Source organism: Tachypleus tridentatus, chromosome 10 (assembly GCF_004210375.1).
Source record: "Tachypleus tridentatus isolate NWPU-2018 chromosome 10, ASM421037v1, whole genome shotgun sequence".
NCBI lineage: Eukaryota > Metazoa > Arthropoda > Merostomata > Xiphosura > Limulidae > Tachypleus > Tachypleus tridentatus.
The window spans coordinates 41,437,327-41,462,804 of NC_134834.1; the positions used below are offsets into that span (position 1 = coordinate 41,437,327).

The following is a 25,478-nucleotide window of genomic DNA, read 5'->3' on the forward strand; positions in this document are numbered from 1 at the left end:
CTGCTGTTTCCTCTTCTCAAGTGAGTGGAGAGATGTGAATTATGTGATATGTGTCCTACACTCATGAGGAAACCTCCACAGCCTACCACCCAAGCAGCTAGGAATTGGTATGGGGCAAGGGCTCCCAAGCTCCAATCAAGAAAGAGAAGGGTAAAGGGCATTGGGGGGTCTAGAGAAGTGTCACATTTGAGAAAGAGTAATGGGTGACAGCAAAACTCTACTTTGAAAAGCAGACTTCTCCTGATGTATTTGATCCAAGCAGCAACAGGGCTTGGCAGCAATCCCCTTCTGCTTCACTGATGTTAATCCTCAAGTCACAGTTCACCAAATAATTAACAAAATTCTACATACTGAGAAAATAAGAAATATATATATATATGTACACACATACACATATATCACTAGATAAGTTGCTAATAACCTTGCAGAACACTTCATCTTTACAATGTGCATTATAGTTCTAAAGTAACAATCACCATTGTGCATCATCCAAGTATATGTTTAAACAAAATGAGACTCCTGGGAAGAAAAAAAAGAAAAAAAGACAGCCAAGTTAGAGTTAAACCAATGCTTGTAAAATCACCACAGGAGGCTGACAATATCCATCAGAGGATGACATAAACAAGTTACTAGAGAAATTTTGATATGCTGAACCTTATGAGAGAAGACATAAGAAGAGGATGGCCTTCCAATGGAGGTAAGAGTAAGTCAGAGATTTTCTGAAATATAAAAATGAGAACCATGAAAAGGAAGCCACAGAACACAGAGGGTGATCAGGATCTGACACCTACAATAAGTATGGGATGGAGATAGATGGAAAGATAGAATTGCCTTCCATGGGCAGCTGAGATTTTGGGAAGGAAGGAATAGCCTGGGTATAGTACAATATATGGAATATAATAAAGGATACAAGAAACATCCATCAAAATATAGGTTAGACCAACAACTACTGCAAGCTAGAAAGAGACGAAAATAAGTCTTGAATGAAAGGTTACAAAAGGAACATGAAGTCAAAGGTTTAAAGGGAAGTTGGGATAGGGCAAGCTGAAGAACAATGAAATTCCAGTCAGGCACAAAAAAAGCATAGCAAGGATGAAGAACATAAATGGACCAGAACAGGAGGAAAAGAATTGGAGAGAAGGCCTGAGAGAATATAGTAAAACATAAGGTGTTCAACAAGGCTGCTCTGTATTTATAAATTGTAGAAACAGAGAGATCCCGATTGAACAACCAAGTCAAGAAATGGGAAAGGTGAGAAATGGAAGGATGAGAGGGACATAAGTCATGTTGTAGTGAACAAGAATGGAAGTAGTCTGATCTCTTTGATAAAATAACAATGTGAAGCTTGGGTTTAGAAGAAAAGCAGTGTATCAACACATGGTCTGACACCATGTGTTCTGGCAAGGGCCATTACAAAATCCATGTATGAAGCTGGAGGGTAGGAATGGAAGATAACCAGATAAAGTTGATGAAGGAGAGAAGAAGACAGAGGAGGGGCAGAGGTGATGACAACTGTAGAGGCCTCAGGAGGAGGAACCAAGGTTAAGCCAGCCAAAATAAATTCACCAAGAAAACTCAACACCGAGAGGAGGAAGAGTAACCTAGTGAGGAGACATACAGGTGAGAAAGCATAAATGTAAAGGATTCTTAATTCCTTACTGAAGAAATCTACTACTAAGTCCTGAGGATGAGGAACTGGAGACTAGAAAGATGGCAGTTTGTAGTTCATATGGGTGTCAAATGCATTTATGTATGGGGTTCCCAAATGAGAGCATAACCACCAGAAAACTTGAAAATCTAGAGACCACTTCATAGGAATGACCCTTTGTGGATGAAAAAAACACTGGTCTAAAACAACATTCAAAGCACCTAAAATACAGCAATCCAAGAGCTGAATCTGGTATTTATAGCTCCAGAATGGGATCTACAAAGTCTAAATTATCAGAAAAACAAAACAACAACAACCTGCAGGCAAATAAGAAACATGTCTGACTCATGTGCTAACTGAGATGCTGAGGTTCACATAAAATATGACAGAGTAGGCCAGCTGCTCTAAGGGAGTGTAGCAATTCCATTGGTTGCCTCATGCTCTACACAAATGAGCAATTCAAACTTGTGGGGAACTTGCATGTTGCATGAAAAAATTTCTTTTCAGTGCATAAGAGATCATGAAAAGCCACTGCATGAGTAAAGGTATGCGTTATATTAGAATTTATAAATGGAAGCTAAGCATAAGGCTTAGGCATGAATATGGAGAACTTAAGATGTTTGATGTAATTTTATTGAAGTAATCATTTACATAGACCATTTATTAAACCATTTCTACTTTACATAACATTACATAATATAGAATATACTAAATATAATTTTAAAATACAGTGCAATTAAGTGTGTTTGACACTTCTTACAAGTTTAAAAAAATTACAACTTTCACAGAAGAATACTTAAAACATTAGTCAAGACAAAATCTCAAATATTACTAAAACACTAGATATTTTGAATTATATTAATATTAATATTAAAATATTGTTAAGAGGGTATAACAAAATTGGATCATTTTAGTATCATAATGGTAATAGTTAAAGTTTCCTTAACCTCAGAATACTACCTGGTTTGCACTTCCACTCCACTCCAAGTCTACACTACTTAGAACAGATTGAGTTAGTGTAGCTGTGACAGTCTTTCCTCATTATATAACCATTTGTGAACACTAATCTATACTGTTCCAATTCCACATTTTGTATTATGGGTGTTATGATTCCTGTTTTTTACTGGATAATTCAACTTAAATTGAACAAATGTCTTTTTAAATGAATATAAGTGACTCATTAAGTGATAAAACATTTAAAATAAAAGTATTTTATTATTTATTTTGGATATAAACATAAGATACCTAAGTTGTTGAGCAAGTCGATAATAATAAAGACAATAAAATGGCATTTTTAACATCTCATAGGTCTGTCCTAGCCCATACCAAGCTCTGTAATCCCTCCTGTTTACCTCTGAAACACAAAAACAACAATATATATACAGTAATTTCACAGTATAAAAAAGCAGAACATTTTGATATTTTTAATTATATTTATTTTCAATCTGAAAAATACTGCTTCATATCTTATTCATTTAACAATTTCTTTATAGAAATCACAATTTCCTCATACACAGAATCAATGGTACATTTCAGAGAGACTTTGAATGTTAATTTTCATTTTCTATAAACTAAGTTTTAAGTAATTATTTTTTAATACTGAAGAAAATTTCACATGTATGAATGAACACTAGTAATACCTATTGCTTGTCTGTATGATTGGATTGCTGCCTGGGTGTTCTTCATTTCCATATACTCATGTCCCATAAGAGTCCAGGCAGATAGGTAATTTGGGTTAAGTCTCAAAGCTCGTTGAAAATAGAGCACAGCCTTTTCGTGTTGAGATCGTAAACTATAAAAATTTCCTGCAATATGGAAAACATTTATGCATACTAAAACACATACTAATACTTTTAATTAATTTTATTTGCAGCTACAGATTGTTATTTGATTTTATAACGTACTAGATTTTCCACATTAATTGTACTTTATGCGAGTCATGGTCTAAATAATCAGAGCAGAAACTGCTAAGGTATGGCATTGCCATTTCTAATTTAGAATTGTTGACCAACTGGAAGGCAACAAATCAGCAGATTTTGCTGTCTATTATATGGATACTATATAATTGGGAACATTCTTATATGCAGCTTGGAATGTCCAATAGTAGGTCTCCATAATTTCATAAGAGAATACAAAATAACATGAAACTAACAGCTATTCAGTGTTCACTAAGAAAATTTTTATATTACATCTTCATCTCAAAGCAATGCATGTAGTCCCATTTATTCTTGGTAGTAATAAACAGCAAGTCCAAGGATGTGCTAATATTCTTACAATCTAAACTTATCTGTTTTGCACCCAATTTATCTATTTCTTGAAGTTGTTTTACTCAGGTGATTCTGTAATGAGTGAAAGATTTCAAAAATCCATCAACATCTTTCATGTACTAAACATATATATTTTTCTAATTACATCCCAAAGCCTAAAAATTACAGTTTAAATGTCAAAAGATGAGGAATACCTCAAACCACAATGCATAAGGTTTATGATGAAAATTCAATCACAAAGTTTAAAACCTAAGAATTAGTTTCATGTACCAAAACTATTGGTCATACATCTGAGATAAAGAAAAAAATGTTTTATCCAAAAAGAAGAGAAAAAAAGAAATAATAAAACTAAACTTTCATGAAAATCTAAAACAACAAGTGAATTACAGTCATGTGAAAAAAATTAGGACACCCTATGAAAGCCTGTGTATTTTTGTAACAATTTTGGATAAATGGATATTTAATCTCAATTGTAACAATACTGAGAGATTAAAGTAATATAACTAAACAATTAAAACTGAAGAAAAGACTTTTCAAAATCTTCTGTAAAATGTAATTCGACAAAAATGCATATTCAAATTGACGAAAAAGTTAGAACATCCTACCCCCTAATAGCTAGTGTTACCCCCTTTGGCTGAAATAACTGCAGTGAGACGCTTCTTGTAGCCATCTACCAGTCTCTGACATCGGTCTGAAGAAAGTTTGCCCCACTCCTCAATGCAGAATTCTGTCAGCTGTGAAATGTTTGAGGGGTTTATTGCATGTACAGCCCACAGCATCTCAATGGGATTAAGATCTGGGCTTTGACTCGGCCATTTCAGGACTCTCCATTTCTTAGTTTTCAGTCAGTCCTTGGTAGATTTACTGGTATGTTTTGGGTCATTGTTATGTTGCAGGGTCCAGTTCTGCTTCAGCTTTAATTTTTGTACAGATGGTCTCACATTATCCTCAAGCACACTCTGATACACAGTAGAATTCATGGTGGATTCTATGATTGTGAGCTGTCCAGGTGCTGCTGCAGCAAAGCAGCCCCAAACCATGACACTTCCACCTCCATGCTTCACAGTTGGTATGAGGTTCTTTTCCTGGAATGCTGTATTTGGTTTATGCCAAACATGCCCTCTGTTCTGGTGTCCAAATAATTCAATTTTGGACTCATCTGTCCAAAGAACATTATTCCAAAAGTCCTGGTCTTTGTCTACATTCTCTCTGGCAAACTTCAGTATGGCCTTGATGTTTCTCTTAGGGAGCAAAGATTTCCTGATTGCACACATCCCATGCAAGTTACACTCTTTCTGATTATAGAGGCATGCACTTTCACATCAACAGTAGCCAGAGCCTGCTGTAGGTCCCGTGATGACATTTTAGGGTTTTTGGAGATCACTTTTAGCATCTTGCGGTCTGCTCTCGGGGTGAATTTGCTTGGACGACCAGACCTGGGCATAATGGCAGTTGTTTGGAAAGCCCTCCACTTGTTGACTATTTTCTGGACAGTGGAATGGCTGATTTCAAAATCTTTTAAGATCTTTTTAAACCCGTTAACAGACTCATGAGCTGCTACAATTTTCTTTCTGAAGGCCTCAGACAGCTCTTTTGCTCTCACCATGGTGCTCAATCTCACTTCAACTGTCAAGAGCACACCAAACTAAATGTCTGAGGTTTAAATAGGGCAAGCCTCATTCACAATGCTGAGTAACGATCTTCTAATCATGTGCACCTGATGTGATACACTTGTGTGTGAGTTGAACCATTTTAAGTGGGTATAAATGTGGAGGTGTCCTAACTTTTTCCTCAGTTAGAATATGCATATTTTTAGAATTACATTTTACAGAAGATCTTGAAAAGTCTTTTCTTCAGTTTGAATTGTTTAGTTATATTACTTTAATCTCTCAGTATTGTTACAATTGAGATTAAATATCAATTTATCTAAAATTGTTACATATGTACACAGGCTTTCATAGGGTGTCCTAATATTTTCTCATGACTGTATATTCACTAACTTCAAGCTTAGAGGTTTTATGCCATCTATATTGGTGCAGCTAGCTCTCTCTATACTATTCTAGAATAATCCACACTTTTGACAATTGGCAGGCATAATGGAAAGAAGGGTGGGAAGTGGGTGAATGGAGATAAGTATCTATGTTGACTTCTGTAATGGTACTAGCTCTTCTCACTTACAGCTAGAATCCAAAATTACTAATGTGGAGGGGCCCAGTGAAGGTTCATTACTCTTAAATCAAGCAGAAAAGAACCATTCTGATAAAATGAGTGTACTAGAATATGGAAAAAATGCACACCACTACTTTTGGAATAGGTATGCTCTTTGCCCAGAAATCAATACAATTGGGATGAAACTCAACTGACAGGCACAACTGAAGTCAATGAAGAGATATACATCACTGAATCAGGATATAATATGCTGGATAACAATAACATGAATTAGTGTGGAAGTGACAAATATGCATGTGTTGAGGGAAAATGTTTTGGGTTACATTGAATTATGTCATGTGTGGTCCATCTGGGTGAAACCATCCAGTGGAAACACCCTGTGTGAGATATAATGATCAACAAGTGCCTTGGAAATATGGGATTATGAAACACACAAGTTATTGTTATGAATGACATCATGAGGGTCATCACAACTAGCCCTCTGTCATAACAAGCCATTATAAGAAACAATATATAGTACCAAACACAGTAATAAAGAGACATAGTATGGTACCAGTAAATAATCTTGAGAGAAACACCAAATAAGTGGCTAAGGCTTAGACAGTAAAATGTATTTGAATAGGCTCTCTGGGAAAAAAAACAAAAAACATTGCATAACAATTTGAGACCAATATATAGGAATCATGGGTCAGTAAGGATTGAAAGAATCTTCATCTGCTTTACTCATGAGGTCCATGATTGATTATCATTTATAAATGAAACTAGGAGTTTTTAGTAAACAAAAGTATATTCACATATCACTGGGCAAACTCCAAGTAGTCTTACAGAAACACCCAAACTCAATAATAAGCATTATACAATTATTTGTATCTAGTGCAAATACAGTATGAAATATACCTGACTAGGTAACACATGCCACCAGCTGGGATCTTGAAATATATGTATTGATAAAAATTATATAGAAAGAATAACATGTTGACTTACCTTAGTGAAAGGCAAACAGATATATGTAGAACTGTCACAGAAAGAAGAAACTAGTTATCCAAAGAAGGCACAGCCAGGTTCTGCAGAGAATGTTCAACCAATGTAATGGAGTTGCCCACTATCTAACCTGAACAATCTCCTACAAAGGGCAGCAAAGGTGAGCAGCTAGAGATATTGTTAGATGATAAACTAGGTGTGAAGAAACATTGTGCAAAAGTAAATTTCCACTGACAAGTTAGAATATGCCAATCACATAAATTGGCAAACCCAATCAGAGGGTGCAATAGAAGATAGATCATGGAACAGTGAGGGGATCCCTGGAACAAACAGACAGGAAGAAAAATATGAAAGGAAGTAGTATGAGCCACATGATGTCTCAGGAAATGATTTGGACAAAGAAGTCTGTTTGGAATCAAATGGAAGTGCAGGTGGGAAATGCAAGGTTAGGAAATACAAGAAGGCCAAACCACCTGTCAAGACAGCAGATGTCTAGGGAAGGAAGGACTGACCAAAATTGAGGATAATGTTGAAAGAATGGTAAAGGATATGGGAAATAATAATTGCATCAATATTGAAATAACAATGAGCACAAGCAAGGAGGAGAAGGGAAAGGTCTTAAGGGAAGAATGGTACAAGAAACATGTAGCAATGGGTTCAAATGGAGAATAGGGTTGGGCATGAAGATGAAAACTGAGTTCCAATATAGCAAAACAAAGGGATGTGGAGGATGCTCAGGACAAAGTTGTTGTGATCAATACATTTTTATCTGCTGTTATACAAAGAATATTTCTTGCTCTGTGGCTGTTGATGATTTTGGCATTTTATACAGTTACCATGGTAAAATAGAGGAACATTTTAAAGACACATTCATCTATGCTACCTTAAACAAAAGTCCAATCAAGATGGTTGAAGAAGAAGCTAAAACAATACTTAAACATCTAAAAAGAGAAAGTGCTTTGCTGAAAAGATTAATGGAATTAAAACCCTCCCTGAAATAAATAGAGTTGCAAAAGACCATAATCATTAAAACCCATAATGTCAGAGAAACAATCAACACTTCTTCATGCCAAATGCCATTCAAACACAGCAAAAGACTTTAAAACACTACTATTACAAAGTCAATACCCAAAATATTATATCTACAAAGTTTTCAAAGAACAAAAAACAAAAACATGACAGTAGTAACCAACCCAAAAATACACAAGAAAATGACAACAATGAACTTTACTTTTATAAATAACACAGTCACAATCAAGATTCATAAAGTCATTAAACAATCCCAACAGATAATCAACAGAATGCAAAAAACAGATGAAACACTGAATTATTAGTTTACTCTGATTTGTGTAATTCTTTGTTCTGTACCTATAGCTAATGAATAAAATTTATTTTTTAACAATTAATTTGTTATTGTTCACATTTTCATTCTTATTTTTTTAATTAGTGAAGCTATACAAGATTGTTGAAGTGTGCAGAATAGGAAAATAAAAGTAAACACACTGTACTCCTCTGTATTTGTCATAAACATTTCAGACATGTGCTAACATTAACGTAATGTCTGTAGCTTTTAATTGTACTAATTAGTTGTAACTGAATTGTACTTATAATTTTAACTTGTGTTTATATTAATGTAATACTTATAACTTTGGAAGGTAATAAAACATTTAACAACAAATACTTTTTCTCTCAAAGATTTACTGTATTTGCATTTGAAGTTAAACGTTTTTAACACTTTTTTGTGAACCATATCATTAACAGTTTGCACTTTTGTCACTGTTTCTATCATATATGCAATGTTGCATACTAACTTATCCTTTATATGATGAAATTAGCTGTCACAAAGAAATATCAGTAGATAGGTAACACGTATGCATGCAGTACAGACTACATAAAACTAAACTAAATAAAAGTTAAGCTTAAAGAAGTTTTTGATTATTGCATAATAAACGTTTTTATTAACAGTAAACTAAACTAAATAGTTTTAAAAAATTATATTATTATTCTGTAAAAGGTTTATCAACCTTATGTGCATGCCTCAATCAAATGCATTTCATGACCTGTCACAGAGTTACATTCAAAATTTAATTAAACAACTTTGTTATCAATATATATTAATAAACTTGGCAGCAAATCATACTTTTTATTTTATGCTATGTAAATTTTAGTTTCAAAAGAAATATTTAAACATATTCTCAATTTGCACCTCTGAATCACATAGAATATTGACAATAATACTGAGTAAAATGTCAAAGTAATATGATTTTTGAAGATATTAATAAATAATTGTGCTTTCCTTGAAAACTGAAAACATACAGTCAGTCACTTCTTTATCTCAATATTACAACTATTAATCAGAAAAGAAACTCCATACCTATTACACAACATGTTTGTACTCGATACTTGTCTGTTTCACAACACTGGTGAGCTAGGAAACTTAACTCAACCTTCATTTCCTGCAAAATAAGTATGAAATATATTTAGTTCTAAAGTATAGGAATGACATATACAAAAACATTCCAATAAAACCTTAACATAAACTTACTCTTCATGATGAAATTTGAAAATTTGATACACAAAAACAAACAAAAAACCCAGTATATTTGTAGTATATAAACAACCTACTGAATTGAGCACTTCCTCCAATTTCCATCTCTTTTTAAACATTAATAATGTGCTTTGCTTCAATTTATACAATAAGATATACCAGGGATTAGAGATGTATAAATTAAAAACCAACTAAAATTTGAAAAAAATATGAAAACAATTAAGATTATGGTGAAGTGGATTATACTCCAATTTACATCTTGGTTTCAATAACTGTATCTTAGCAAACTCTTGTCAGCCTCTTTTATTAACAGTTATTATTAATCAGCAAGCCCCGAGATTTGATTACCTATAAAACATGACTGGTAACTCTAATATATATATATATATATTATGATTATGAATAATATTTGATTAACAACCTCCATTATGGACCTTTATCATCATCACTGATTATCTATTAACAAATGTAATCTACATCACTATTACCAGAAATTTCTGAGTACAAATACAATCTGCATGATAATAACAATAACTGGCATGATTCAACTTATATCTTGATTACTAGTACTTATTACAATATACATCATTTTATCTGTACTTCAAACTAGTACCTTGAATGCTAGGGATTTCTGATTGAGCTATATGATTATCAATAAATTTTTATTGGCAAGGAAAGTTTCAATGTGTTTCAGATTTACTAGCAGATAAAAATATGTATTATAATTCAATACATTAGATTGACAGCAATTGTGTAGTATTTCAATAAAAATAAAAATTGTGACACCAATGTTTCACATGCATAATAAATTTATCTGTATTAGGTAAAGAGAAAAACATACTCAAGATGTTTAGGTGGACAATATGATCCACAGCCTTCTACATACCAAACTTGTAATTTTTTTCTTTTAACTTTTATACAAATATAATTTATGATGCATATGAAATGTTGGTTTCATCATTTTTATTGAATGTTTTATAACTACTATCGCTCTGACTGGCATATTTCAGCTGAAATCATGAATACAGTAAATGCATGCAAATATCATATTCTTTAACTTTAATACTGTACCACAATTTGTACAATAGTTTATACAGAGACTTGGAGAATTAAAATATGGCAGCACAATTAACTTTGTAGATGTTACCAACCATGTTTTTAAGGATTAAAAAAGTTATTTCAGAAATATAAGAAACTAACAGTTACTATTTATCAACACTAATTTAAACTGCTATAAAATTTCAGTATCAATAATTTGCCACAAAATCTTCATACTCATTAATACATGGTTTAGTGAAGTTTTACTAGTATTATTTCATTAGGTTAGTTAAACATAAATTAAAGGCTTACTAAAATCAAGTAATTCTCATTTTCAGAAATAGTAAATTACCAAACACACAAATGTTACATTACCTTCACATAAAGCAGATTAGAGAAAATATCAGTGTTGTCTAAACGATAAGGATCCACTTTCTGAAGAGCCTGAAATCCTTCTATTGCTTGATCAACTTCTAACAGTGAATATTACAAATTTTACTAACTCTTAATCTCTGAATATGATGTAAACTACATTTGTGTCAATAGTATTATTTAATAAAGAATCTAAGTACACTTATTTTTATATGCATTTAGTTATGGACTATTTCACATTTATTGTAATTTTTATTAAGTTATCTACTCTTTTGAGGTTGAGCAATCTTGTTTAAACATATGATCTTTTAGTTTAATGATAGTATAATACATTAGAACACATACACTGTATTGTCTCATTTTAAATCTGTATCATCTGCAATACTGGATATTATCAAACAATCAGCCTCTGGATGTTTGAAGTATTACGTTGTTCAAAAAATGATGGCAGATTTTAAATTTTCATTTTAATAAGAAATAGAAAAATTCAAAAGCAACTTTATTGATCAAAATAGGAACCTAGTGAATCTACATAATCATTTGCCAGTTGGAAACAAGATTACTTATGCCATGACTACAAAACTCTGAAGTCCCAGAAATCAAAATTTCTTTAAAGCTATTCTCTGCTGCTGTTCTGTTGTTGAATCATTTGTCCTATAAAAAGTTGTCCAATTGCTTGAAAAGGTCTGGGGAGTAAGAAGGATGAGGCAATGTTTCATAGCCCAATTTTTTGAGCTTCTGGAGTATCATTTGATCAACATGTGGCTGAGCATTATCATGAAGCAAGATTAGTGTTCTCTGATTAACTTGGTGTTGGCATTTTTTTCATATAACTTTCCATACATTTGTTCCAATTCTTGACAGTAATCGTCTGCAGTAATATTCTAACCCTGGTTGAGCAAGTTCTAATAGATAATACTGAATGCAAACCACCATACAGTGACCATAATCTTCTGCTGGTGCAACTTTGGTTTTAAGAAGTGTTTTCGAGTCTTGTTATGGTTGAGCCACTGCTCAGGTTGCTTTCTGTTGTCGTAAAGGAACCATTTCTCTTCACAGGTGAAATTCAATCAAGAAATAGGTCCTTTCTGTTGCACAAAATCACCAGAGAGCACAGTTCAAAATAGTGATTTTTCTTATTTTCACTGAGTTTGTGTGGAACCCACCTATAGAGCTTTTTCACTTGCCCAATTTGCTCAACATGGTCCAAAATTGTGGAAATGCCAAATGTTCTCAGTTGGTTGATTTCAACAGCAAAAGGACATGGTCTGCCCTCCTTATCTTCAAGACTCACATCTCCATTATGAAATTTTTTTAACCAACTCTGTACTGTACATTCAGAAAATCACTTCACTCCATGCTTGATTGATATTATGAGCTGTTTGTGATGCATTATGACCAAGTTTGAATTTATGCAAAACAATGATGTGCAACTTTTTTTTCCCATCATTAATAGTAAGTGTCTGGAATAATGGAAATAAAGTTTTATAAAAGAATAAAAGCACTAATGAATAGAAGAAGCTCTAGTTTTTTTAATGGTATATAGGAAGTCATAAAAAAGACAGGTTTCTTATTCCTATAAATGACTAAGATTTTGATGTAAAAATATGCCAGTAATTTTTGAACAACCTACTAATAGCAGTGAGAGATTTCTGGAGGTAAGTACATGAATTTATGTAAGCCACTGAAAGTTATCAGTGATGATTAAATACTTGTTCACAAAGAAAAAAATATAAGACATAAAAATAAGAGACCATCTAACTCTCTAAGAGAAATAAGGAACATCCATCTCTCTCAGTGAAGAGAAAAGAACACACATACTTTATATATTACACAGCAAACAAGTCAGTATCTCAAAAGTATGCTAGTTGTGTTCAGTGTAAATTTTGGTACTCAGTTAAATAGTGACAGAGCTATTTGAGACTGCTATGTTTTAAAAACTGAACATTTCCACCAATAACTGATAACAAGTGAAGTAAATCAAAAGAGGTGTCATTGACATCAGTGAATACCCCATTTTGCTCTGCTATCATTGAGAAGTCATCTTATTAACCTAGATACAACAAAACTGCATATAGTAGGCTACACATTTTGAGACCGATATTTCCAACATTCGCATTACTGTTCACAAAGCTAAGTATATTTTAGCCTGAATGCTATAAACAATCTGAAATCCATAACAATTTCCACTGATAGAATCAGGAAAGTTTCAGATGGTTATAAGAGACTAAAAGCTTCTGAAAAAATTAAGTAATCTATGCCATTTGAAAATGAAAAAAGGTGAATGGAATATGATGCAAAGAAAGACAGTAAAAAGATAATTTTAAAAGCAAGAACTATCTTTATGGTTTAACAAAATAGTACTGAAAATAAAGCTTTTATATAGTTACCTGCTATGCTTTTGAACTTATTTTTCTTAAAACATAGTACAGTAAATAAATAAGTATAGCAAACAATTACATCTTCTAATTACAACAATCTTTATAATCATTTGCTACTTGCTGTAGATTGCTAAGCCTTTTCACATTTTGCACGTGGAAGGTGTTAAAAAAAATAATTTTTTTCAAAATTTATATATATATTTAAAATAACCAAAAATTCATGTGTAACTACACCAATACCATAGAATTCCATAATAATTTATCATACTTAGGAACTGAACTATACTTTGTCAAAAAAAATATCTAATTTTGAGCAGACTGAAGACATGACCTACCTGCTTGAAATCTTGGTTTGAATGGACAATATGGATTTCAAGCACTTTAAAATGGCTGAAAAAGCAACTAGGGTGACATCCTGAGCTTTTGATTAGCTACTGACGTGTCACACATTGAAGTAAGTGTATATAAGGAATTGTTTCCAAAAATAAAAAGAGGTGAGTAGGGACACTATTTGATTTAGTACATAAACAATATCTCAGCATATAGGAAAGATATGAGGTTTTTATTTTATATTCTAGCTTGTTAATATTGGTAGTTTGAGTTTGTAATTCATATAAAAGTATAGATTTAATATTTGACAATATAAATACCTAATTTGAACATGTGCTACATTCATCATACCATGTGACACACAAAATTTGCTATTTAGGTGTGTTCTATTAATATTTACTTTTAAATTTAGAAATTAACTTATAAATAATACTAAAAGTTGAACTATAATCTATAATTTATTAGAAAACCTATTAACATAAGATCATAAAATATTAGTTCAGTCAAATTTTTAATGCAAGTCAACAAATGTAACAACGTGATCTTTGACCCATGACCTGTCTCTATACGGTTGATAAGAAAAAAAAAACATAGAAAGAAGCTATAAGGTTACATAATATCAACTATAGAGGGTTGTGTATTTTATATTAAAACAATTTTGATTATGCAAATCAACAAGTACTGTTACAAGGACAAATGCTATAAAACTGAAGTGGAATGAAATTTATCAGAACTACATTCTGACTTTACCACCTTGTAGACAAAGTGATGCTATCAAAAACTCTTCACTTTTGGGAATGATATGCAATACCCATTTCTGATGCATGTATTAATATGCTTAGATTGTAAAAAAGAGTTCTGGTTAGGGATTTAGAATTTCTCTGTACTAAAGCACTGAAAAACAAAGGAACATGAATCAACCTGGGATGTTAGGGCCATCCACAAAGAGATCTGAAACAAGTCATACCTCATCCAAGGTAAGAAAAGTATTAGTTTTGTACAGGTGATAACTGACAAACATAATATTTAGTGGAAAAGCAATCTACATGACCAAAGCAACAGTGCCCAAAGTAATAAAGAAAGATCTCCATTTAAAAAGCAGAACAAGACACATGCTCAAGCTGCTTACATGACATATCAGTTTAATCATTGCATACTTCATGCAATTAGGTAATGAAGTAGGTATCTATGCTGTTCTATATGAAGACAGTCTAGTTAAATTGCCAGACTCTGGATTTCTGTGCCAATAGACTGTTATAATAGTAGTTGAAAAACTGTCATCCTAGTATACTAGATGCATTCTGGAAAGAATTAGGGAGTAGTAGTTTGTCTAGTTGAAAGGAAAGACTTATGACAAAGAAAATTAAACTTGAAGTTCATAAGCAAGGTGCATGACCATCACAATTAGCATAACCAGACATGATAAAATGGTGAGGCTCTCAAACTGTTTTATTATAATGTACCCAATGATTTTATTTTGTACCTTAATAACTGTAAATTACTTAACTATGAAACCTGTATTTTTGCTTAAGTTTACAGATATCATTATGAAATATTAATTTCACTCTGTAAAAAGACAATAATATAACAAGGGCTAATTCTTTGATTAATTTATTATACATTTAAAATATTGAAATGATAATGTCATATTAAAATAATAATAAACTTTCCAAAATGCAGAAGGTGGAAATTAAGACATTATATATAAATATGAGTTACAAAAAACACATTACCAATTATTAAAATTTAAGTATATATGAAACACATTTGTACAGCTTGTATTCAATACAAGAAGGAAAAATATAATGTATTATATCCAGTATAGTACAGTTGCCAATGTAAAATCTTTTAATCTTAGATTAAAACTTCACTTAACAAATAAAAATTATAGTCCCATTATGACTTACTGAAAATATGTGTTAAAAGGTGAATTTGAAAGAAATAAGGAAAACCTTTTTTTTTTCCACATTTACACTGGGTAGGGGTTTATCTTAAAGATATAGTGACATAAAATATGATTTTTCATATTCTTTTAACATTTGAATGTTTATAATTTATTCTTGTAAGCATCCAAATTTAACTTGCAATGTGTTTTCCCATGTATTTAACAATAGTTGTTTCCACTTGTTCTGAATGGTCACTGTTTGGCTTTTATCAACTGTTATTCTTTACATTAAGATAAGTTTCCAGCCAGAACATTATACCTAGCATAAGTTCACTTTTCCAGAATTCAGTGTTTGTACCATAATTAGATAGCAATAAATTCCAAGTAAACAACAAAGAACTGTTGCATCTTTGACTATAAGAAATGTTTCATGTGTCACAAACATATATACTGCATATGAATTGTCTTGCAAGAAACAATGTTTAGAAACACTTCTGTTATAACATTTATGTATTTTGTTTCAAATTACATTAACATACTTTATTCCTAATTGTGGTTATCTGAAATAAGAAAATACATGTATATTGACCATTACCAGAAATGGGTTTTGACTCACTATATATATAAAATCATTATAAAAGTAAAATAACATAAATAAACTAGCCTTTTAAAGAAATTCCCAACAACCAATTAGCAACCCTCATAGAATTCACCAAGATGAAGACAAACTTCATGTTCAACAACCACAACCATATACAAACAAATGGCTTAAGCATGGGCAACCCAGAAACACCAGTTCTAGTCAATATTTTTATGACACAAGTTGAAACACAAGCAATTAACACAGCATTACATCCGCCACTATACTGGTACAGATATGTAGATGATACGATTGTGGGATCCATATCTACAGAACACACACTTAATTTTTTCAATCACATTAACTCTATACACCCAACATTAACTTGACATGTGAAGAAGAAGAAAGCAATAAAATATCATTTTTTAACCTCAAAATTACAAGAACCGATACACAATTTAAAACAGAAACCACTGAAAAATCACCCATACTGGACTATACATTCCTTGGGACTCAGCACATGAAACAAAACAAAAACTCAACATACTAAGAAACCAAATAAACACAGCCATAAAACTAAGCTCACCAGATAAAATTAACGATGAATTAAACAAAATAAAACAACACTTCATCAACATCAATAAGTTTCCTCCACAAACCATAGTAAACATTATACGCACACACCTAGACAGAAAGCAAAATCAACCAACAAAATTAAATATATCTCACGAATCAAAAAATCACGAAACCATATACTGCTGCGTACCATATATTCCCAACATCAGCAGAAAAATAACAAACATTTGGCAAAAACTAGTAACAAAATATGACATTCCAGTTAATACCAAATTTATTCAAAAACCAGGCACAAAACTGTGGTCTATACTATGTAAAAACTACACTGACAAACACCACACCAACATTATTTATAAAATACAATGTGATAAGTGCCATGACTTCTATGTCTATGACTTCTATGAAACAAGTAAAAAAATGGAAACCAGATTTAAAGAACATAAAAAGACACCACACGTTTTTGAACACTGCAAGTCAAATAAACACAACATAACCATAGAAAACACTCAAATACTAAATAAAGAAACAAACATAAACACAAAATTAAAGAAGCCTTACTTATACAACAACTTAAGCCTAAAATAAACCAATACAAAGGAACAGCTTTATACCTATATTAAAAAATAATATAATAAATAATAATAAAAAAATAAATAATATAAAATAATATATCCAAACATCTAAGCCTGCCTTCTACATTCCGACACTCAGTTACACAACCCCTTTCAAACATGTGGTCAGCTTCCAATCAGAATTACTCATACCTTTCATATCATGTAGAAACAGAACTACTCATACCTCTCATATCATGAAGAAACAGAACTACTTATAATATTTATATCATGTAAAATCAGAACTACTCATACTCTTTACCATGTACAAAAAGAACTGTTCATACCCTTTATATCATGTGGAAACAGAACTATTTGTATCTTTTATATCACGTAGATACAGAACTACTCATACCCCTCAAGTTGTGTTGGAAGATAACTAATTATATCTTTCATGTTATGTAAGAACAACTTATCAAACTCCTCATGTGTAAAAACAGAGATGTAAAATATATCATATAATATAGAAACATAGTGAATCATAGGTCTTGTATTATTGAGAAACAGTTACTCATGTCTCTAATATAATGTGGAAACAGTTACTCATACTCTTCATGCTATGTACAAACAGTTACCATAAATCCAATTTTGTTTAGATTACTCGTACCCTTTATGCCATGTACAAAAGTTATCCCATTTCATTTAGAAACAGTTGCTCATGCCATTTATGTCACATACAAACATTTATCATATATCCCATTTTTTAAAAACAGGTACTCATGCCTTTTATGTGATGTACAAACAGTTATCATAAATTAAATTTCACTTAAAAACAGTTACTCATGTCACTTATGTCCCAGTGTTATCATACATCCCATTTTATTTAGAAACAGTTGCTCATACCATCTATGCTACATACAGTTATCAAATGTCCCATTTAGCTTAGAAACAGTTACTCATGTTCTTTATAACATGTAGAAACAGAGCTATCCATACATACCTCTGATATAATGAAGAAACAAAGCTAACTCAATCTTTTATATATATATAAACAGAACTTTCATACCTCTCATGTTATGGTAAGCAATAGACACTTGGGCTTTAAGGTAAGTGCTTGCTAAAAAGCCAACTTCCTGTAGTCGGGTATAAATATCTAATGCTTCTTCGTTTAACTGTAGTTCAAGATAAGCATGAGCAAGAAAGAATTCCTTGATCCAGTGGTTTGGTAAAGACAAAGTTGAAAGCTGTTCAAAAGAGCAGTAAAAAACTATTTAGCTGAAATGTATATTAATATAAAGCTTGAGTAACTTCATAAAAACAATATTAAAATTGTAGTGACAAAGTATTACTTACATGGATCCAAACCAGTTTACATAAGTTGCTTAACTGTGCACTTGCCAAGTTTCCCAGACAGCACTACTGCTTGAAGTGTACTTCATCAACACAAAGTACACAAAATTTTGTTGATAAAAACCAAAAAGAATTTCTGAAATGACATTTATTACTTTATGATTACTAACATTAATTTTACATAGTTAATATTTCTGGACTGTATTAGAGTTCAGTTAGTAAATGTTCATCCTCTTTCCATGCTAAAATCCTCTACTTAGAAACATTTCTATTTAAAAACTCTTAAATAAATCATTTCTTTAGAAACAGACTTTTACAGTTCATAGTTTTTACTTCTTTAATTAAGTAAATGTGGGAATGCATAAATATGACACCATTTCATTTCATCATTTCACAGTAGTTGATAAATTGAGTACTAGCTATGAAGTTTTGATAAATTGGCTATCCAGTTAGAAGTTATTTATTACTCTCGCAATAGTATCTATTTAGTTAAAACTTTTACACAATTTCTCCATGCTCTTTCTCTTTGCTACTGTCGCTTGGCTTGATACCATAACTTAAGTGTGTGCAATTAGTTTTTGGTTACTGTGATGTAGCATACACAGCAGTTTTACCCTTCTTTAAATGGTTCCTTGTTATGAGTTTCAAAAGAAATTGTGGTTTTAATGATTTTTTTTAGAATTGGTTATGTGTGTGTCCGTGTTACAAAGTTGTCTGATAAGTAAAGCATTTGCAGAATTCTGGGCATTTCAAATATTTCAAGTATTGAGCAAATAAATGTAAGAAGAAGTGTGATATATATTCACAAAGGCATAAAAACAATATATAATGATGCCTGACTAAAAACAGAGATATGTTTAGAAACATTCCTGTTTATATCAACTGAAAATAATGCTATTGTGATGAGAAGGGTTATGAAAGCCTCATTAGAGAGATGAGAAATTAGATCATTATCTACAAACTGGTGCAACCACAGCAATGAGAAAGCTGTGGCAAATGTTTACATTAACTTGAACAAAGTTACAAAGAAAGGAAATAAGTTGGAATTTGTTGTATCCATTTCAAAATGTGTGTATGGATACAAGTAAGAAGGCTGCTGATTTACTAACTTTTTCTGCAACCAAGGAGCAAATGGTTTTGGCTATGGTTTTGAGAATTATGAAATGATCAAAGGAAAACAACCAATTAACTGTCAGATCTACTTGCAGGTAATTACATACACTATTTGGAAGATTGTAAGAATACCAGAAAGAGTTTGTACAAAAATTCATGTTTAAAGCTCAAAAGTCAGAGTGAGTGGAAGAGTTTTGGAAAGGAGCTGAAAACTCAAGAAGTCAGTTGCAGCCATTGTCAGCAGAGTCTCTAAGGCTGATAGAAAAATTATTAATATCCCTAAAATAAAGTTACCCAATGTTTCTTGCCTAAGATCTCTGTAAGTAACTTATTGCCATCTTTCCTAGCATAGAATAACATGCTTTGAATATAATTGATATAGTGTAAAAATTTAGTAATGTTATTGAAAGCACATTAAAAGAAGATTTGTTAGTTATACTGAAAATATTTTGTTAGTTTATTCAAAGTTATTCTATCAACTGATTGTAACAGGATATGTTAAAAGTGTTTTATTGAGTGAATCTTAGTCTTGCAGTCAGATTCTTTACTTTAACTGCAAATTTCTTTGAGTTATTTGTGACGAGTTGCAACCTCTCTCTTTGTTAATCTGAAGATGATTTAAAAAGGTCAAAACATTGTTCTCTACTTTACTTTAATACCCATACCAGCTGTCTTAAGATACATTTTTCTTTGAGTTAGTTCTTGGGTGCTCCACTTGCCACTGAATTTGTCAAATTAATATAAATAATTTGTGACTAGTAGTAATATTCTAAAATTCCAATGGCTAGCTTACCTGGCCTGCCCATCACATAAGAAAAACTTTTATATCCGTTGACTATGGAAGTTGTTAAACTGGTTTTGGAGCCTCACTTTTTATAAGTATGTTGCCAAATCCTATCATGCTCTATCTGATGCATCTTGATAAAAGCTCTTCAACTCAGTTTCCTTTGCAAAAGCTCTGCCAATAAAGTTAATTTGTCCAAAGCACAACAATTCTCCTTGCTTATTTCTACAAGAACAGGTGTCTCAACAGTTGAATTACACAGAAAACCACTGGTACTACATTGGTAATTTAACTGGGATGCTTTTGTATGGAATAAATTGAACATTTATATTCCTTATGCAGTGTGGAAATAGGTGTTGCATACAAGGGCAGAAATTAAAAGGAGCAAATTCAAAACATGAGAAAAATTGGGTGGGTACAAATGAAATATCACAAATTACTGAAATCTCAGTCCCAGATAAGAATGAATGTAGAATTCCCATCCACAAATATAAAAATACAAAAGTAATGTATTATACAGGATAAAATTAAATAAAATATAAAAACCAACTAAAATTCTAAAAGGAGGTAAAAAACTTAAATATAATTAAAAAGGCCAATGCCCCATAAAAAGTTAAAAATACAAGCAAATTATAAAGTGTCACCATCATCAATGACAATGTCCAACATCAGGGATAAACATGTAAAAAAAAAAAACGTCTAAAAATGGTGCCTTCACTCATGGTCATAACTACAGCACAACAGTAAAACATAGACTGTTATGATTTACATGTTGCAAAAGCCACACACTGGGGGATCAGTTCCAGATAAAAGAAAACTATAAGTTGAAATCTGTGACCAATGTATAGCCTAGTTAGGACAGCTTCCTCCTTCTGATCGGTACGGAAACAGGGTGGTCAAAGAACAACAGAAGGTTTGACCTGGAAAAGCTTGTTATGATGTTGCTCACTCCAAGTCAATTGCCAGTTAGCATGAAGCCAAAGCTTTAATATTGGACTATAGTACATATATGGGATGAGCATGGCTGTGATGGCACTAGAGCAAAGTAAACTTAGCTATAGTGTCAGTGAGCTCATTCCCATGGACACTGACATGATGAGGTGTCCAGAAAAAAATGGATAGAAACAGAAGATAAAGAAAAATGGACTAATCCTTCTAGAATATCAATTAGAACAGGGTGAGATCTTATGCTAAGAGATTCCAAGGCCAGCAGAAAGCTAAGAGGGTCAGTTTAAATAGTATGATTAGTGTATTGCATAATCTCTACATGATCAAGGGGAAGAGAAATGGCATACAACACAGCAGTAAGCACAAATTGTAGAGGGGATTCTGTGAGTAACAAATCATGGCAGAACCCTGATTTTAAACAATTTGTACAAATAGAAATGGAAGAATGGTTTGAAAGATGTTCAGCATAAAGAAAACAGTACTTCTAATCAGTAGTATTTGCCTTCCTCAGGTGACTCAAAGAAAAGTCACAAGTGTGGATGGCAATAAGACATGGCAGGATGGTCTGATCATTGGAGATGGCAACATCATCCATTAACAACCCAATTCAGTGAGATACACACGAATATGAAGGCTGAAATAAAAAATGGCAGATTATCTATTCCAATACAATATAGCCCACTGAGTAATGAAGACACTACCCTACATGGGATGCTGGAGTAAGGATCACATTTAATGGTATACTGCAAAGAAAGTTGCAAACAACAGAGGAGAAAAGGAGGTTTATGAGACTCAGTGTACAAAATCTGGACTGTAGAAGTGCAGAAAGCCCATATGCAGAGCTAAAGCCTCAGGTCTTAAACGTCTTAAACCAACCATAGAGAAGAGACCCACAGTCAACTATGGATATAATGAAGGCATGATAAAATGTGAGCATATAACATTGATACAATTCTCAAAAGGTGGAAAAGAAAACAAAGAGGATGTTCAGTGCCCTTGAACACTTGACATATAGCTGTTTGATATGAGGAATGAAAGTCACATTATGGTCAAAGATAAGTCCCATAAACTTTGCTTCAAGGACCACAGGAAGAACATCACAAAGACAGAGATTGGGATCAGGGTGTATACCTCGTTAGTGGCAAAAGTACATGCAAATACTGGAACTCAAGACACAGTTATGAGGAACCCCAACATACTGTGGGAAAGAATTGGAAAGTGTTGAACCCACATGGACTTGGAATCACCTGTTCTGCTTAAAAAGAGTAAATGGCCATGCAATCCACAGGAATGGTGATCTTGTAGAATGCCTAAACTCCACATTGTATTGTGAGCTTTCTCAAAATCAAAAAACATGGAAACAAAATGCCCCCTTCTTGAGGAAAGCTTCTCTGATTGATGTTTCAAGTCAAAACAGGTGGTACACAATGGAGCTCTGTTAATGGAACCCACACTGGGTGGATGAGAGAAGGTTATTTGATTCAAGGAATCAAACATTAATCATCCTAAGAATTTACAAAGACAGCTGATAATAGCAACTGAATGATACTTAGAAGGAATTTTGGGATCCCTTACAAACTTAGAAAAAGAGAAGACAATAGCCTAGTGCCAAGCATCAGGAAAAACATTTCCCTGCCAGTTCTTGTTAAGAACAATCAGAAGAATATCAAGAGAAGTAGAAGAGAACTGGTACAGCATCTTATAGTGAACATCATCAGGTCCAAACAAAGTACTACCAAACTGAGGAAGAAAGAGCTGGAGTTCCACCAGTGTAGAGGGGTGATTATAGTTGTAGAAATGATTGACCCAAAAGGATAGAGGAAATCACTCTGCCCACAAGCCTTGATGGCCAATAAGGTGGGGGGAGAAGAAACAAAAATGCTGGATGCACAAGAAAAGCTCTTGCTGTGGGTACTGCCAATGCTCTGGACACCAGAATCTTCCTGGCTATTGGAGCAAGATGGAAAGGGTATGGGAAGTATACTTCCTTCTGACCTTCCAAATCTTGTTCCATATAATTTTGGAACTGGTATGACAGAGATGCTAGTTCTGAAGTTAAACCAAGATTAATTTTGGCTTTGGTGACTAATCTGCTGTGAACAGGCTTGTTGGAAAGCAGTGAGATCCACAAGAGCATTTCAGGCCTACTTTCAAGCCTTTCATACCTTCTGGCAGGCAGGATTCCACCATGGATCAGAATATCATGGAAAAAGAAACAATTGAGCAACTGTCTGGATGATACAGATGACAGCAGGATCAAGTTTGGAGAAAGTGATGAAAGAGGACCAGTTAGCTTGGTTCAACATCTAACCAAGGCACACAAGGTCGGGTGACACTGATCACAGCCAATCTCCTTCAAAATGACATAAAAATGATTACTGCCCCATGAGTCACTGTCAACCCTCCAAGAAATGTAAGAGAGAAATGAAGGGAAGTAAATAGAGAGATCAATGGCAGTAAATGGTTGACTAGGCACATGAAAATATGTGTAAGAACTAGTAATGAAGAGAGATGTTGTGATCTGAGAGCATATACTCTATGAAATAACCTCTCCCATTAATATCAGCACCACCCCAGATAGGATCATGTCAATTAATGTCTCCTAGAATTAGAAGGAGAGACAGTAACTGTTCAATGAGAGAATCAAGGTCTGATTGATCATAGGTCTTTCCAGGAAACAAGTAGATAGAATAAATAATGATGGTGTAATCTAAGGAAACATAAATGGCTACAGTCTCCAAGGGTGTGTCGTATGGCAAAAAAAGGCAGATACAAGCTGGTCAACCAACAATGTGACCTTTGCATGCACTCATCCATCACACAACCTGTTGTTTCAGTATAAAGAAACTGCCAAAAAGTGATTGTACTGGTAAGTTTCAGAAATGTTTCCTGTAAGAAAAGATACATAATGATAGGTATCAATCAAGGGCCTAATGTCATCCAGATTTGAATGAAAACTTGGCAGTTCCACTGTATCAAAGTGTCCATTTTTACTTCAGTGGAGAACCTTTTTATTTTCAACCATGCTGCTTTTCTTTATCAGAAGGAAATCTGTCAACCTTCATGGATTCTGCACTGAGCCTAGATGGCAGATCTGTCAGTGGACAGAAATTCCAGTGACTATGGGTGTGGCCAAATATTCATTCTATGTCTAGGGTCTGAAGAAGGTGGATCTGAGCAGACACCAGAAGCTGTGGTTGTCATTGGATGGAATGGTGGGGACAGAGAAAGGGGAAGACATTGATTTGTCAACCCATTTATCCATAGAGAGCAAAAGACTCCTCACATGGGTGGAGAATGACTCTGTTGGAGACAAAAAAATGTGTATGCTCTCCCACTGCAGTAGTGGAATGTAGTACAGCAACATATGTCCAAAACAGAGTAGGGGACAACAACTTTTGAGCCCCTGGAAAAGCAGAAATGTTATTAATAGTTTTTAAATGCTGTACCCCTTTCTTATTCACCCACTGAAGGCAAGAGTGAAAGTAAAAGGGGTGGAAACCACTACAATAATGCAGTGAGGTTCCAAGTCACCCTTGTAGACGTAGTGATCTTTACCAGCACCATATACGGCCTTCAAATGACTGAACCACTGACACTGGAAAAATTGGAGAGGGTTGGGAATACATGGCCTTATTTTATAGTTCAGATAATTTGCTTTGACAACAGTAGGTGTACATGGCAATGTAAACATCAAAATAAGAATGTTGGTAGGCCACCGAATTCTTTCCTTACGTGTGGAGAGACATTGACATTGCACTGCAGAAATCCTTGGTTGGAGAAATGAGTGAAAAACTTGGGAATGCTCTTCATATTCCTCTAAAAAATAATTCCTGATGAGGAATTCAAAGTAGTATGGGGAGCAACCTCAATGGGTATGTCCCCAATACTCTTTGAATGCAAGGAGTTCACTGTGTTGTGGAGTAGATGTTTCAACCAAGCCCCTCTAATCTCTTC

General features: G+C 33.2%; 1 protein-coding gene across 3 annotated transcripts in view; it reads right to left on the reverse strand.

Moving 5' to 3' along the window:
* Positions 1 to 25,478, reverse strand: part of Cdc23 (cell division cycle protein 23) — a 115,200-nt gene that overhangs the window by 29,106 nt on the left and 60,616 nt on the right. For 2 of the 3 annotated variants that reach the window (XM_076461007.1, XM_076461005.1), the window contains exons 7-11: positions 18,393 to 18,570; positions 11,027 to 11,124; positions 9,440 to 9,521; positions 3,289 to 3,453; positions 2,894 to 3,002 (exon numbers count right to left, since the gene is read on the reverse strand). In XM_076461007.1, the coding sequence (XP_076317122.1) occupies positions 2,894 to 3,002; positions 3,289 to 3,453; positions 9,440 to 9,521; positions 11,027 to 11,124; positions 18,393 to 18,570 (632 nt within the window). The remainder of the gene's footprint in view (positions 1 to 2,893; positions 3,003 to 3,288; positions 3,454 to 9,439; positions 9,522 to 11,026; positions 11,125 to 18,392; positions 18,571 to 25,478) is intronic. The other variant, XM_076461006.1, reaches the window with a different exon arrangement.